This window comes from Chlamydotis macqueenii, chromosome 8 (assembly GCF_036417535.1).
Source record: "Chlamydotis macqueenii isolate bChlMac1 chromosome 8, bChlMac1.mat, whole genome shotgun sequence".
Lineage (NCBI taxonomy): Eukaryota > Metazoa > Chordata > Aves > Otidiformes > Otididae > Chlamydotis > Chlamydotis macqueenii.
The window spans coordinates 13982440-13999260 of record NC_141563.1 but is presented as its reverse complement, the minus strand read 5'-3'; the positions used below and the strand labels follow the sequence as shown (position 1 = coordinate 13999260).

General features: G+C 54.7%; 1 protein-coding gene across 1 annotated transcript in view; it reads left to right on the top strand.

Annotated features, from left to right (window-relative positions):
- Nucleotides 1–14982, top strand: part of LMX1A (LIM homeobox transcription factor 1 alpha) — a 42189-nt gene extending 27207 nt beyond the window's left edge. Inside the window, exons 4-9 of the mRNA XM_086753583.1 lie at nucleotides 8952–9184; nucleotides 13716–13885; nucleotides 14038–14115; nucleotides 14222–14291; nucleotides 14427–14597; nucleotides 14822–14982. Of these exons, the coding sequence (XP_086609709.1) occupies nucleotides 8952–9184; nucleotides 13716–13885; nucleotides 14038–14115; nucleotides 14222–14291; nucleotides 14427–14597; nucleotides 14822–14982 (883 nt within the window). The remainder of the gene's footprint in view (nucleotides 1–8951; nucleotides 9185–13715; nucleotides 13886–14037; nucleotides 14116–14221; nucleotides 14292–14426; nucleotides 14598–14821) is intronic.
- The last annotated feature ends 1839 nt before the right edge of the window (nucleotides 14983–16821 follow it).

Below are 16821 nucleotides of genomic sequence, written 5' to 3'. Positions count from 1 at the left end.
AACCTAGGCGGCTTGAGAGCAGCCAGGAGCCCCAGCGCTGGGGCACGGCTGGACCCAATGCACGTTCACCCGCTCAATGGTGATGCTCCCGGAAAGCCCCCAAAAGCCAGGGGAGCCCATCCTGCCCTGGGCAGTCAGGGATTTGGGTGGTCCTGAGCATGAGGTTGGATCTGTGGGACCAGGCTGGGGGTGGACTTGATTGCCTGGATTTTGCCTGGTCCCTTTTTGAACTTTTTGGTACAAGGTGGAGGTGGATTTATGGTGTCATGGGGTGTCAGGGCTGGAGGTCCCCAGCCCTGCCTCTGCTGGGAGCAGGGCTGGCTTGGATGCTGATCAGTTGCTCAGGGCTGGGACCTGCGTGCTGGCTATCTACAAGGAAGGAGATTTCACTGCTTCTTCGCTTAATCTGAACACTCTTTTCCTTTCTTTTTTTTTTTTTTGCAATCCTCCTTTTGAAATTCTGAATGGAAAATAGAAAAACTTTAATTTTTTTTTGTTTTGTTTCTATATTCGTTTTCCATCAGAGGAGGTTTACAAAATATTCAGAGGCAAATATAATGACTTGCAAGAGGGGATACCCTAAGCTGGAACAGAAAGGAGGTAGCTCCTTCCCCCGCGGTAGTACAGCACATCAAAAAGACGAGTGTGTAAAATCCCCAAGGGGGCAGAAAAACCAGCCCGCAGGATTTTTTTTAATAGGATTTCTGTTTCTTGGAAAGCAAAACAAAAAAGAAAAGATTTCAAGATCATCACATTTTGTCCCCAAAATGAATGACACAAACAGTATTTCCTTCTCTCCTAGTTATTCCTGCCCTGCTTAAAAAGCCGACCAAATCGGGATGGTAGTGGCGATGGTACATCCTCTTGCTCCTGGTGACTTTGCTTTTCCATCATTTGCCTCCCCATTAATCTCAGTACAAACAAAGGCACTGAAGAGACAAGCTGAAAAGCTCCTGGGGGTACGTTTAAATCAGTCCTTTCTAATAATGTCTGTCGACCTCTCTGTGGAAGCACCGCTCCCCAAGGAAAGGACACGGAGCCGCGGCAGCGTGCTGAAATATGGTGGGGTGTAATTAATTCTGACCTCTGGCTCCCACTCACTCACTCTCAATATTAAATTTGACTAGTGATATTGTGGTTTTTCAATTATCCTTGTTTTCTTGGGGGCACGAGGCGGGAGGAGGGTCGCTGCTTGAAATTCGGCTTGGTGGGAGATGAATCGTCTGGGATGCAGAACTGCCGTGCCATGGCTGGACGGGATCGATCCTTGCTTTGTCTCTGTTGGGATGGCGTTTGGCCTTGGATGGGGTGTTGTGTGTGCCTCTCCTCATGCTGCCTGTGTCCCTCCTGCCTCCAAAACAAGGAGCTCCATCGGTGCTGTGATGGGGTCAGCTCCCTCCCCAATGCTACATGCTCTTATGGAGGCGGGGTGAGCACAAAACCAAGCAGCTTTTGGGGAAACGGGGAGGAAAATCAACACTTTGGTCTTGTTCTTCTGGCCTCGCCCAGGAGGTTGCTTTCTGGCCGCTCCTGAGGCCAGTAGAGGATTTTTATCAAATTTGATATCGATATCCCGATATCCCAAGGGCCTGGAGATGACCCATCAGCTCCTGTAGGACTGTGTTGGTTAAAGCCTTATTAATGTGTCCTAGGTCTGAAACTGAGCAACTTAAAGCAGCCGTAGAAGCCGTGTACTTGCTTGACCTCTTTTATTTTGGTGTAGAGAAGGCTTGAGGGTTACTCATGTATTTTGGCAGCAGCTGTTTGCTGGGAAGGCTTTGTCTGGCCGTTTGTTTGACCCTGTCATTCTAGTAGTGCCCCTGCATGGTCTCTGGAGGGGCCAGGGGTGTTGTTAAGTCACCACTTTTGGACCTCATCCACAGGCAAGGGTGAAGGTGCCCTGTCCTGGGAAGGCTCAGGTGGTTCATGTGTAGTGGAAGGAGGGTTAAACAGCCCAGCAGCAACCCCCCTCTTCTTCTGCTGCCCCTTTTTCCGCTTTGCCACCACGTCCCCAGCACGTCCCTCATCACCTGTGTCCTCCTCTGCCATGGCAGTGGGCGCCGGGAGGGGATGTGGGACCTGCTTAGGTGCCGGTGAGGATCAGGGCAGGAGCTTATTGAGGGATGCTCCTGCAGAATGCTTATGCATGGACCCCCCCGCCCCCGGTTTAACCCATCCAAAACCTCTGGGGTCCCTGGATGGGGCTGTCCCCGTCCTCTGCACCCCGGCTGTCCCTGACGGCGGCTCTGCCTTTGAAAGTGCACTGTGCTTGTTGGCATCCACCCCTGTGAGGGGCTCTCCCAGGCGGGGAGGTGTGCATGGCTGGGATGCGTGGCAGAGCGGGATGCTGGGTGGGGTGGGACCGCCAGCTTTGGACCCTGAGAGAGCTGAGTTAGGTGAGGAAAGGTGAAAAGCAGGACTCTTGGGCTTCACCTCCCTTCCTCACCCTTCCTGACCTCTCGGAGAGCAGAGCCGCTGGCCAGCTGCTCAGGGCTGGATTTACAAGAGGCCAGGAGTTGGGATTTTGGAGTCCCCAGTAGTGACTCAACTGGTCCCTGGGGAGAACTCACACCCCGGGGCTGTGGCGGCGAGCTCATGTCAGCTACCGGGATGCAATAAGCCCGTTTCGGCCCGGTTGCCATGTCCCCTTGAAGCGTCGGAAGACGCATTCAGGCAGCAGGAATGAGAAGGGCTTGAGCTGGGGAGGGGGGAGGGAGGAGAAGGGAAATTAAAAAAAAAAAAAAAAAGGAAAACGCTACTTGCTGCAAAGCGAGTGAATTCTCCAATAAACCTGAATCTGCTGAGAATACATTTTACAAACATGCAGCGAAGTTGGCCGCTTTTGTTTGGGCGTTTGTTAAGCATTAACTAAAGAATGCCATGGTCCAGCCTGCTCGGTGTGAAACCTAATTCTCCCCCTTTCTGGAGCCATGGCATGGAGTGCTCAATTTTTTTCTCTCTGTAGGACTGCAGCCTTCTGGTACTCCAGCCAAAAAACACTCATATTTTAGCAAGCTTAGCCTCGGCCCCGTTGCCAGGCAGTAAAGCGAACACTTGTCCGCCTCAGGGGGAGGGAGCTGGGAGCCGAGAAAGGGTCAGGAGAGCAGCCCCAGGGAAACATCCCTCCTCCATCCCGACAGAGAGCTCTCCGAGGCCTTGGGGTGCGCAGGGAGGGAAGGCCAGGGCGGCTGTGGGTGCTTTTGGAAGCCCGCAGACCCGGGGTGGGTTTGGAGGTGCCAGGTTGTGCTCCAAATGGCTCTGCCCATTCCCCAGGACACGCCAGCCTGCTCTCCGCGGCGCTGAGATGGACTCAGCCCTTTCCTAGTTGCTCCCATGGCCTCAGCATCCCTCCTGCTGGGGCCGAGGGTCCATGTGGTTGCCCCATCGCTGCGGCTGGGGGATGCCCTCGCAGGAAGCACACACGTAGGGTCCATCCATGACTCTTTCTTCCTGGCAGCCGTCTGTGCCCCACAAGGGCCGGAGAGGGGGACAGGGTGACGGTAGCCCGATGACAGCAGGACAGTGACTCGTTCCCAAGCCATGGGTGCAGGGTTGACAGCGACTGGCGTTTTTCCACTGCCAGCCCATTGAGGACCCGGTGCTGCCATCCGCCTTCCGATGGGTGACAGTGAGTGAGAAGATGACCTGGTGCCAAGACAACTCAATCCAGCATCCTCATGCCACGCGGAGCCCTGCGGCTCACGGCCTCCTCCCATGCTCCTCGCGCTGTGCGTGGCCATCGTCTTGTCCCAGTGCCAAGGCCAAGGCTCTGTGGGGGGTCAAGGCTTTGCTCTCTGGAGAGCTGTCAGTTGGGGATGGAGCTCCCTGCACCCTTTCACAGGGACTGGTGCCAATGGCGCCCACCCCAGCCCTCGGCTGGGAGCCTGCGGGGTTTCTCGGGAGCTGCCCTTGCCCTTCTCATCACATCCCTGGGCCAGGCTGGCGTGGATGAGGAGGAAAGCGTCCCTCCACCCTACAGAGCTGCCGTGTCTTCCGCACCACCTGAACCAAGCCTCGGTGCGGCGTTTAAGATTTGTCCGTCAGTATTTAATATCGGAGTCCCTGACCCGCCGCCCCATCCTGGGGAGGCTCTGAAGGGCTGTGTTTGTATGCCGCGCACGCAGACAGACAGCAGCCGGGAAGCGCCCGTCAATCACAGCCCCTTTCAGCCTGTCACCTCAAAATAAAGGGAGAAAGAGGGGGTGGTGGCTCCGATGGGAAGCCGGGGCTGCCTGCACTGCTTCCCCTCCGTCGGTGCCCCGGGGACGGGATGCGCTGCCCCAGAGGTGGCTTCAGCCACGTGTCATAATTTCTAGGTTTCAGTGATGCTGCGCAGATGGCAACCCCAAAGCGGAGGTCTGGGATGGCTTTCTCAAGGAAGAGGGATTGCGTGGAGGAGTGGGACTGTGTCCCAGGGGAAGGGGATATGTCTGTAACGCCAACTAGCTCGCGTAGGGGTCTTCCAGCAGAAATGCTGCACTTTTGGAACTGAAAAAATATTTTGTTTCGCTATTTTCTTGAAACCCACCACCACCACTTTTCTGTTTCAAAACAGCAGATTGTAATTTCAAAATTGAAATGTAAAAAAAAAAAAAAATCTATTTGAATACAGATTAATCGATACAGGAACAGGGACATTTTTAAGAACCGAAACAAAAGGTTGTTAGTTGTGATAAAAATTGCTTGCATCACCATATTTTGTTCCTGTTCTTCCCAAGCTGAGTGGATTTCTTTTTGTTTACAAATATTCACTGTCAGCGCTCCGACGAGGCTTTCACTGAGCCGCCCCTGGCAGGCTGGGTTACGCTGAGCATCGCAGTGCTGAGCGAGTCGCCCTGTCCGGTGCCCTGCCCTGCGCCTGCCGGCTTCCTACCCAACGGCCGCCAGCCAGGCCTAATTTAGCTTTTGAACCCCAGACTACGGAGGGGAAAAAAAAAGAAAATCTACTGAGAACTAAAGCCTGCAGCATCCCTAGGATGGCAGAAATTAAGGCGCTCTCGTTGCAATTTGGGGGTGGTTTAAAACCTGTTGAAGTTGCTGGGCAAAGCCAGTCCTTCTCTTCTGTGCAGCCTCCTGTAGAGAATTGTAATCTCACAAGTCCCCTTTGCAGCTGCAGGGGGGCACAGAGAGGTAGAGAGGAGGGGAAAGGTGGTATTTGCTCTGCAGCCTGCTGCTTGCAGCAGGAGGGAGCTGGGAACAGACCTGCAGATCGCTGAGGTGGAGGGAAACACCTCCGGATCCAGGCTGCCTTGCTCAGGCACAAATATTAAATTAATTGCTAGAGCTGGGGCTGGGAGAAAATTTTCCTTCCGCCTCATGGCAGGCTGAGCAGACGTGTTTTAGTGGGGCTATCCGTGCAGGGGTTGTCCTTGCTGGAGTTATCCTGTGTGGGGCTACCCCTCTGTGGGATTATTCCCTAGTGGGATTATCCACGCGTGGGATTATCTGTACATGGGGTTATCTGTGTGTGGGGTTATCTGTGCCCACTCTTCCTCCCCAGTCCCCTTAGAGGACCTGGTACTGGCCAGGGCTGGTCCAGGGCTGTAGGGCCCTGGGACACCAGCGATGCCCTTTGCTCTCTCCTCGTTACTACCTGTGGTAGGTTGCAGATTTTATGCCTGTTAGTGCCTAAGATCTGGGTTTATTTTGGGGTTATAAGGAGCTCTTTACAATTTCATGCTGTGGAGAAGGTTTTAGGGGAATTTTTCTGCATCTCATGTTGCCCAAGGATGGGGGAGTCCTGCACTGGGCAGTGAAAGATGCCCCATCCCTCTGGCATCCCGCAGCGGGAGCTGTAAGGGACTCAGCAGTTTGGAAAAAAAAGTAATTTCTTCAGTGAACTAAGTACAGTTTTAATGTCTAATATTAAGCAACCATTTACCTAAGTCTCACACCTTCCTGTTTTGCAACACACTTTGGGCTTAGAAACACCCATGGCTCTGTTGGTGCTGCTGTGCCTCGTTGGCAGAGATTTACGGATTTCTAATCAGTGCCCTGGAACTGGAGCTCTTGGGCACATTAATTCATGAAGATTAGATACCAGTAACTTAATAGTTTATCAATACTTTATTACTGAGAGCAGTTAGTAATCCCAACAGGTAGGGCTTAAACTTCATTTAAATAGGATGAGAGTGCATTACCAGATGAATACAAATCACCTCCACTTTGAAGTAAAAGAGACATAATTAAAGACAAAATGACTGCAGAAATATTATCACAAACCTGCATTTCTCAGAGCTGGAACAAGAGAAAAATGACCCTTCAGAAGGGATGCTTTCACGGGAATATACATCCCTTGAATATACAACATCTTGAAATACATAAATCTTAGAGACAGGCAGTTGTGTGTATACCTGGGAAATTAAATTTGAATGTACAAAAATAAAAGCTACTGATGGCATTATCTGGAATTATAAACTCCCTAACCTCCACCTTTTCTTTGATGATTTTCTACTTTATATAAGGAGAATAGTGTTTTATAAAAGCTTTATAACACCCCTTTCCTACTTCTTGGGGAATGCTATGATTTGCTGAGCATGCCCAGGATTTGGCTGGCACGGCGAGCACGATGCACCCCATCCCCATGCTCACTGCTGCTGTTTTGGGAAAATCTGGGAGGGAGCGGGCATAGCCCACGTGCTGGCATGAAGCGACTATGAGAGGACCCCCAAGGTGGGAGGGAGCCGACGCTAATAAAGCGGGATATATTTGGGGGTCCTGTTCCCAACCCTTCGAGCCCTCGACGCCGAGCCCCAATGGGATGCCATGGCACACTGCCATTCGCCAGTGATGCCCACATCTGGCAGGCAGCTGTTTGCCTCTGGAGCTCGGTGCTTGCCAGCTGCGACATGGGGCACCGGGAAGTGATGCTCTGCAGCCGCCCCTGCCCCTGAACGTATCTGCACTCCTTGCGCTGGCGGGATGGGGTGTGCTGCCTTGCCTGGGCTCGCTGGCTTCGCACGGGCAAGCGCTGGTCTGAGATGGGCACAGATGCGACCAGCTGCTGCCGACTCTGCCAGGCTCGCTGCCTGCGCTGCAGAGCCTGCCTGTCCCCCTCCGGTGGTTTGAATGGCTGACCGTCTTGGTTCTCGACTGTTGGGTGACCACAGCAGCGAAATGAAAAGGTGAAATGAAGCCTGGCTGGGATTTCACAGGAGCGAAGGCTGCGCGTGGGCTGTGGCAAGGTGCATGCCCCTTTGCTGCCGGCGAGCTTTTGTTCAGCAGCATCTCTGGCGTTAGGGGTGTCTTCGCCTCGGGAGCTACCTCTGGGGCACGAAGGCAGGTGTGTGCCTTGCTTTGCCTGCTGTCTCCTTGTTTCATGTGCTATCAAGCTCATCACAGAAACTTCTAAAGTTTTTTTTTCCCATTTTCTGATGGTTTTGCTGCAAGGGTTTTGCGTACATCTGTTCTTCTCCTGGTTGGAATGGAGCTGACTCAGCACTTTTAATTTCCTATGTGGTAGTCGAAAAAAAAAAGGATTACAAGCCCGCTGGCAGCTGCAGGGCTGCCCTTCCCCTCCCCAGCCCTGCAGCCCCCCAGCCCCATAGGTCTCCCCTGGGGATGACACATGGGACAGGGACCACGGAGGTGGGAGCCATCTGGGGCCGGCCCCCTAAATGCATCCAGCCCTCCCTGCGCTGGTCCCCAGGGTGTCCCCAGGCAGGGACATGGGCGATGCTCGGAGATAACCTCTGCAGGATGTGTGCTGCCTTCTGACTTCTGTTTCTGGGCCAAAGTCATCAAGACAGGGGAATAATAATGTCCAGTTCCCACAGATATTTAGGATAAGGCTGGGTAAAGTAATTTTTTTCTTTATGGGGCCCAAGCCAAACCACAGATATCTGGGGGTGGCAAAGAGGGTCTGGTTTGGTACCTTCAAACATCTATATTGGGGGAAACATCCCATTCACTTAAAACATCCAGCCCAGGGTTTATCTCCAGGTGCTTCCACCTCCTCTCAAGCCAACACCGATGCTGCCACCTCCCCTCTGCTCGCCTCAGTTTCCCCAACTGTAAACCATTGGCCATGGTGCTGAGCTTCTCCGTAAGGACGTTTAAAGTCGGAGAAAGAAAATCTCTGTTTCAACCTAAGTGTTATTGCTGCTGTCATTATTATGGGCTTTCAGGTACAAAGCTAGTGTGTTGAAACCTGGGGACTGTACAATTAGGGTTGCCTCAACTACTGTCGCATCAATGTCAAGGCACAAGCTGAGCTTTTTCTCTTCCTTTTGACACATCAAGTCTTCAGTCTGTCACCGGCCTTAACCCAAAACTTGCTGTTGTGGAGATTTTTTATGATGTATTAGACATTCCTGATGTGTTTGCAAGCAGGCACTCCAGGACATGGTTTAAAAGGCATGGTGGTGTTAGGTTGACGTTTAGACTTGATGACCTTGGAGGTCTCTTCCAACCTTAAGATTCTGTGATTCTATGAATGAGACTGTTCCACTGACCCAGGCCAGAGGGACAGGGTGGTTTGTGGGTGACCGACAGCGCCGATGCTTTCTGTAGGTGCTTGTTGAGAGGCATGGCTGAGCACACTGACCTCATTGCCATCTCCAGCAACTCCTTACGTCTAGGCGTGAGCCAGAGGCAGGTGGATGTGTAGGGCTGGCTTGAAAAAACTTATGTAGATGTGGTGTGTCCCATGTCTTGTGGTGATGGTAGCTGGACTGTTGGGTTTGACACGTGTTTGCTTTTCACCTGGAGTGTCCGGACGTTGAACGTCTTTGTCCTTTGACCGGATTTGTGGTAAGCAGCTGGTAACAGGTCAACCAAAAATGCCAAAATTGACGGAAAGATAGTATCCCCCACTGGCACATGGCAAGCTGTGCCGATGCCCACCTCCCCACCACAGGTGCCCCATCCGTTGTCCCTGGTGCCATGCCACCCGCCGGGTGCAGCTGCGGTGCTGCCAGGTGTCCCAGCGGGGTCTTCTCTTGCTCCCCCAGGCTCTTTGCGGTGAAGTGCACCGGGTGCTTGGAGGCCATCGCGCCCAGCGAGCTGGTGATGCGCGCCCAGAAGAGCGTCTACCACCTGCGCTGCTTCTGCTGCTGCGTCTGCGAGCGGCGCTTGCAGAAGGGCGACGAGTTTGTGCTGAAGGAGGGGCAGCTCCTCTGTAAGGGCGACTACGAGAAGGAGCGGGAGCTGCTGAGCTTGGTGAGCCCGGCTCTGTCGGATTCCGGTAAGGGGCCGCCCGCGCCCGGCGTCTCCCTGGCTGGTCCCGCTCCAAGGCCCCTGTGAGCGCGGTGGGATCTAGAGGCTACGTTTGGGCTTGCTGCCTTAAACTTCTGCCCCATGGTCCGAAGGGAAAAGCTCTGTAAGCACCCCTGCATGCTCCAGCCAGTCTCTCCCACCTCAGTGGCAAGGGCGTGAGCAGGGACCTTGGCAGCGGAGGGGCGGGAGGATGCTCTGGAGATCATCCCCATCTTGTTGGGCTCGTTTCTCTGAGGGTTTGCTCTCATGGCCTGTGCAGGGCACCAGCACCTCTGGTTCCAAGCATCGTGTTGTCTACCTTGGGCTAAACCTGTGTCCCTCCTCTGTGCCTAACCGTCCCCACCTGGGACCCTGGAAAGGCTGAGTGCCAGCACTGAGCCCCTTCTGCTGTTGCCACCCTTTGTAATACCGAGGGGAAACTGAGGCACCAGGCTAAAACATGAGCTGGCGGCAGGGAGCCTGCAAATCTTGTGTCCCTGGTGGCTTCCCAGGCGGTCGATGGCCAGAGCCAGGCTGCAGACCCGGCATGGTGACGCTGCGGGGACGCCACCGAGCCTCAGGGCACTGCAGGAGGGGTGGCACGGTGGCTGGAGGTGGGCAGGGGGCTGGCATCCTGCCCCAGCCAGGGGGTCACTGCCGGGTTAGGTTGCCCAGAGCATCAGGTCAGCGTTTAAATGTGTATCTACAGTCAATGCAAATAAAATCTGAATGTTTCCCAGAAAGACAAATTTAGTAAGAAAACCCAGCAACAGGGGCCAGGGGGGTGGAAATGATCTGCTAGCAGAAATCCCGATGTTCGTGCCGTCCCTGCAGAGCCTCGCTCCTCACGAGGCTGCGCGGCCCCACGCCGTGCGCCTGGGTCGCTCGGCTCCTCTGAAAAACCGTCATGGGGGAAAATCTGCTTGGCGAGGGGAAGGATTTGCCTTTGAAAGGCCGTGCTCTGGAAAGGGCTGCCAGCAAGCTGGAGGGAGCCTGTTTTTTCCCTGCTAGACCAAAGCTCTGAATTTTATTTATTTTTTTTTTTAAATCAGCATTATGACCCTGTTTAGGAGGGGGTCATTAAGGTGTGAAGTGAGGCAGGTCACAGATATGGAAAAGCCCGGCACTTGCTGCCACGCACAGGCCTGGGAAAAGGTGCGTGAGGCGACAGGGGTGGCTTTGGTGGGAATGGAGAAAAAATTACCCAAAATCTGTATTTTTCTTTAACATTGTGCTCCTCCGCAGCGAGAGCCCGGCTGCTTTGTGACTGGCTCTGTCCGAGCTCTGCAGCCCAGCTTGCTTGAAAGAAAAAAATCCTCCCCTCAAATAACGGTGATGATATTTAAAAAATAGAGTGAGGCCATGGGAGGAGGTGGCTGAAGGGAGCTGGTGAGTGATGGTCCAACACTGGAGGAGCTGGAGAGGCAGGAAAGCAGCAGGATCCAGCCTGCTGGCACTGGCTCTTGCCTCAGCCCTGGGAAAGTCCTGAATTGATAGAAGAATTATTATTTTTTTCCTTACAGGATGTGCAAACTCTTTCAGTTAAAATAGGAACCAATGAGGAGACATCACGCAGGAAAATAAGTGAACTGGCCTCTGGTCCCATAATGTTTTGGGTTTATTCCTAGTGGGGGAAAAGGGCAGTTTGGGAAAGGTTGGGGAGCTTTTCCTCCCCAGCGACTCATCAGCCTGTGGTCCATCCCCCTGCCAGGGGCTCTGGCCAAACCGAGAGCTTCCACTAGCGAAAGTCTCCAGGGCAAATACTGATCTCGGTGGAAACTCCAGCTGAGACCAGAGGGATCAAAAGGGCATGAAAATGCCTTGGCTGGTCGGAAACCCAACCTGAAGACCCCGGCACGCCCTGGCAATCCCTGGCTGGAGGGTCTCAGCCCTTCCCGTTTCCTTACGGACCCCATAGCTTAGCCCCGCTGCCATCCCTGCCTGGTTCTTGGTGGCCACCAATGGTTTGTCTCAGGATGGCGCGTGGCTGTGGGGACGGTGGCACAGCGAGGACCGACACGAGTGCACATCCCAGGCAGATCAGCGTGGCGTGACTTTGCCCCCTCCTGCTGCATCCCCTCCTGCGGAACCCACCAGCACGCCGGGGGACACAGTGGGGTGTCCCCACTCTGGCACCGGTCCCAGATGCCCTTCACAAGCAATGATATGCATGTCCAACCTCTCCCTTGTCCCCCCCTTGCTGCTTTGAAGCCCCCTGCCTTCCCTCCCCCCGGCTGCTGCACACCAAAGGCCACTTTATGAGAAAGCGCAGATAAAAAGCAAGCCATATGTTGTCTGTAATCTCCCAAACCCCCACTTCAATTACGGCCTCCCCCGAGCCTCCGCCGCCCAGCCTAAGTAAACAAGCCCCTCTGAAAGAGGACCCCGCTTTCCAATTAAAAGCGTCCTAACGTTTCTCCTCTCCCTAAATCCTCCCGAGCGAGGAATGTCCTGGCCCCGGCGGCGGGACGTGGGCTCGGCGGGTCGGACCGAGGGCACGCCGCACAATATCCATCGCCCCGGCCTCTTCCCAGGTGACGTAAGGGGCAGCCCCAGACACTCATTAATTTCTCCCCCCTCCTTGGTGAGGAAAGGCTTGAAAGGGAGAGTTAATTAAAAGTAATACCCCGCCAAATCCAGCTTCGCTTTTCCTTCTTTCCCTTTGACACTGGGAGGGATTTGGGGAGCAGGTGTTGGGGAGGGCTCGGGGGGGCTGCTGGGAGTGGGATTTCCCCCTTGGCGTGGGTTTTGAGCATCATTTGCTGCTTGGAGTCCATGAGCCTCTGGCTCCCCCCTGCCGGGCTCCGCCCTTCCCAAACTGGAGGGGACTGAGGCGCTTGTGTTAGGGTGCAAAGGGGTTCAGGCATCAAAATGACTCCATTGGTTGACATTCCCCCTCCCAATATTTGTAAAAATCTCTACCCTTCCATCAAAACTAAACTCCTTCAGGTTTCAGGAAAGCAGGCAGCTTGGCAGAGCAGAGACCCTGCTTGTGCTGGCGCTGAGAAGGAGGCAGTGTTGGCCATGGCTCAGCCCCGTTAGCCATCAGAGACTCCACACCCTGAGAGCCCCTGGCGCTGGAGCTCTCAGACCTTCTGTTTTACTATGTCCCTCATGACAGGACTTGCAAAAACCCAGCATTTTTTCTTTCCCATTGCCGTTGCTGCTGTTGGCATGCCGTGGATGTGCTGTGGGTGAGCTGTGACAGCAAGGCGCTGGCTTCTGGGGGCCAGCACCCAGCTCTGGGCTCTCTTGGGAACCACCAGCATGGACATCTCTTTGTGTCCTAGCCCTCGCCACAGGGAAAGTCTCCTTATCAGCTGGTGAGCCCAGGAGAGAGCCCAGCAGCGTGGAAGAAAGAGGTAACTGGTACCCAAGAGCATCCTTGCTCCTCTGCAGGAAACGCCTCTCCTTGCCCCAGAGATCTGCTCCTGCCTTTTCCCATCTCCCAGCTGGGCTGCCATTGGCTTCACACTTTCCTGCTTTCTGTGAGCCATGATTAGCTCTTGCCATGGGGTACGGCCTGACCTGCTTTAGTAACGAATTACTCTGGGCCAGGCTCACACCCCACTGGTGCATCCCCACCTCCCGGAGACACAGCAGCCCTGGGACGGGACTTGAGCCAAGTACGGCCTTGCAGCCTGCATCTACATCAAACCAGCACCTCCGCTCCGTTGTCGATTCCCAAACGGATGGTGGAGCAGCTTTCTGGAAAAGGCTGTAAGTGATTTACGGCTCGTGAGAGGGAAGGACCTGTGCTGTTTAGCCTGCGTTACAGCCCTCCCACGCAAGCAAGGTCATCGACATGGGGATGATGTGGTAAATGTGGAAGGCTGGTAAGAGGCAGGGCAGCGCCGCCTGCTTTACAGGAGCAGCTCCTGCCCAAAGGCCCCGTGGCCCTGGGCAGCAGAGAGCGGCGGGGACGTGCACGCCAGTGCCTGGGAATGCAACGGAGCAGCGCATCGCAGCGAGTAGCCAAGGGGTGAAGCTTGAAGCAGCCTGGGCTTCAGTCCAGGGAGGTTTAAAACTCCACCGGAGGGGGGAAATATAGGGGAAAAGGTGCCCCTTTCATTTGTGATTTAATATCTGTTCTCTAAATGGAGTTGGCCTCCGTGGTAGGGCAAAGCAGGAGGGGATTGTGAGGTCTTGGCTAACATGTTGCCCTCTCTGAGCATCTCCGCTCCCCCAGCCTGGGCTGTCTGGGCAGAGGGACCAGATACCTGGTCACCAGCTGGGCTGGGGGGCAGCCCCAGGGGCACAGCGGTCCTTGATGCCTGCTGTCCCCTCGCCTGGAGGCCACCTGCTTATCTCTGTCCAGATGTGTCCCCAGCTGTGGCCTGGCAGGAAATCCCTGTGGAACAGGAAGGCATTGGGGTCAGATGGAGGGAAGAATCAGGTGTCCCAGTGTCTCACATTGCAGATACTCGGAGTGTTGAGGAAAAGAAGGAAAATATTGCTGGAAAACTATGTGCGCTGGCCATTGTCTGTAAAGGACCTGCTTTTTTTTCCTCCCACCTTAGGCAAAAGTGACGATGAGGACAGCATCTGCAAAGTCAGCCAGACCTCAGGGAAGGGCACCGAGGACGGGAAGGATCACAAGCGGCCCAAGAGACCTCGGACGATCCTAACCACGCAGCAGCGAAGGGCGTTCAAGGCATCGTTTGAGGTCTCCTCCAAGCCCTGCAGGAAGGTATGGGAAGAAGGGACCATGCTCAGCCACCTCCAGCCCCTGGGGGTGCCCTGGATGTCGGGCAAGAACTTGCCCTGGCTGCTCTGTCCCCTCCTAAAGTCCTCCCAAAAAGCTGAGGGGGCTGAGACGTTTCTGTCATTCCTCCCTCCAAGGTGCGGGAGACGCTGGCAGCCGAGACGGGGCTGAGCGTCCGCGTGGTGCAGGTCTGGTTCCAGAACCAGCGAGCAAAGGTGGGTAGGAGGGGTAGCCCCCCCCCCCAGTGCCGGGGCTCCCCGTTCCCTCCTCGTTCTGGCCAGGGGATGATTTAACCCCATTTTTTCCCTCCTTCTCGGCCAGATGAAGAAGCTCGCCCGGAGGCAGCAGCAGCAGCAGCAGGATCAGCAAAACACACAGCGCCTGAGCTCAGGTACCCTCCTCGCACCCAGCTCTCCCCTTGCTCGGGGTCTCCCTATTTCCCAGCCCTCTCCAGGCTTCCCAAGGGAACGAGGCCCCCCAGAAAGCAGCAGCCCGACTGCACCGACGGTTTGCTCTTATCTTCCAGCCCAGACGAACGGCAGCGGCAGCGCGGGGCTGGAGGGGATGCTGAACCCCTACACCGCTCTGCCCCCGCCCCAGCAGCTGCTGGGCATGGAGCAAAGCATCTACGGCTCCGATCCCTTCCGGCAAGGGCTCACCCCGCCGCAGATGCCCGGAGACCACATGCATCCCTACGGTAAGGCTCCAGGGTTTGCTTCTTGCCTTCTCTCCTTCAAAGAGATGTGGGGCTGTGGTGGGGGGCTGTGTGGCAGGGGTGTGCGTGGGGGGATGCAGTGATTTTTGGGAAGATGGTGGTCCTCTCACCCCTAAATCCTCATGCTGCGAAAGCCAGGGGTACCTGGCACTGCCGGAGGAGAAAGCCAGCTCTGAAGCCCTTCTGCTCCTTCCCTGATTCCCAAGGTGCCGAGCCCCTCTTCCACGACTTGGATAGCGATGATGCCTCACTGAGCAACCTGGGCGACTGCTTCCTCGCCACGGCGGACGCGGGGCCCCTCCAGGCGCGAGTGGGGAACCCCATCGACCACCTCTACTCCATGCAGAACTCCTACTTCACCTCCTGAGCGCGGCGTGGTCCCCGGCATGGGGCACCCAGGAGGGGCTGCAGAGCCCCCCGGGGCTGGGAGGGAGGGGGAAGCAACACTGCTGGGATGCTGTCAAACAAGATGTTGTAGCTTGGGATTCCCAAGAGCGAGTTAAGTTCTGGGTTGCATAGTTTCATGTTTCTCTTAGGAGCCTAGGATTAGGACAGGAGTGGTTTTTGCAGCTGGCTGGTGGGTTTTCAAATTTCAAATGGGGAACCATTCTTGTTTCGGCAGAGGGAAAGGCAGAGGGAGGGGGAAATCCTTCCCGTGGGAGCATCCCGGTGCCATAACCCCTCCACACCACCTTCGGTCTGAGCGGTGGAAAGAGCAAACTGCTGATCTTCGTGGGGGGAGCCCACAGCATCAGCCAGGCTTTGAAATTTGAAAAACCGATAACACTTTGGGGAAACACGGGGAAAATTTTGCTGCGGTGTTTTCCCCCTGTTCCCTCAACCAGCGTGAATGCTCGCTGTTTAAACACAGAGACTTTTAAGATAGGTGTTCCCATGCGAATATAGAAAGCTAGAAACCCCTAACATCGTCCCCGTCCCCGAGGACGGGGCCGTGTGTGTGTGTATGTGCGTGTGCATGGGCACATGCGTGTGTGTGCGTGCAGAGCCGTGTGGCTGCGGGTGATGTGCTGCCCTGCCACACCTGCCAGATTGTATCAACAAAGTTTATTTCTAAGTCTATCAGAAATTTACTGTACAGCAAAAGTAACTTTATTTTCAGCGTGAACCATATTTAAGGAAATACTCAATGCACTTAAGTTATAAGATGAAATAATTTACTTTTTATAAACGTTGTGTTTAGGTTGCAAAAGCCCAGTGGCAGGGAAGGAACATCAGTTCATTTCAGGTGATAGGTTTGGGTTTGGGGGTTGGTGATTTTTGGTGCTCTCAGGTTGCCCCACTGGTTTTGAGGTGCAGTTGAAACCCAAAGCAGGGCTGGCTCCAGGGACCTGCTCCTCCACCGGCAGATCGATGTGGACAGCATGGTGGCCAAGTCCTGTCCCTGCCACTGGATGTGTCCAGGAGGTCGGTGTGTGGTGGACAACGCTGCTGGAGCTGGTGGACATCCTGGCCCTTCGGGGCTCAGCCATGCTTCTCTGCATCACCTCTCTCCTTCCCGTTGCAAGACCCGACCTGCCTCTGCCAGCCACCCCATCCCATACTCTCAAATATGGGTGCTAGACCAGTGTGAGCTGCTGTCCTGGCTCTGGAAAACACCACAGTCCGCATCACCGCCCCTCACACGAAGGAGACAGGAGGGAGAGCTCTGCATTTCCCGCCCTGTGCTCGAGCTCATCCCTGCAGGAGCCGTGGGAACCTGGGGAAAGTTCTCCTTGGGGTGGAGCCTTCAACTGACCCTCACCTCATCCCTACTCTCGTTTTCATGCGTTGTGTCCTTTTGTGCTGCTGTTCACAAATGATGTAAGCAACAACCCGTAAAGACGTGCAAGTGACTGTGAGTCTCGAAACGCTGGCTTGTTGCCACCATGTGATCTGACACTGAATGTAGCAGGGTCTGGAGATGGCTGACCCGGCAGGAGATGCTGGCACACTGTCAGAAATCGCATACCGAGATTAAATTAAAAATATAAAAAAAATCTCTGAAAAAAAAAAAGAGCCTGGTCTTTTCTTGCATGGGGTGTCCTGTTGACTCAGAGAGGGAAGGCTTTGAATCATCTCCAAAGTCAGCAAGGTGTTGGGTATTGTGACACCACAGGGGAAGCTTCTGCTCCTTGGGGTTTTGGTATCAAATATCTCTAGTCTGGGACTAAACTAGCCCTTGAGGGTCCTCTGCAGCTGATGGACA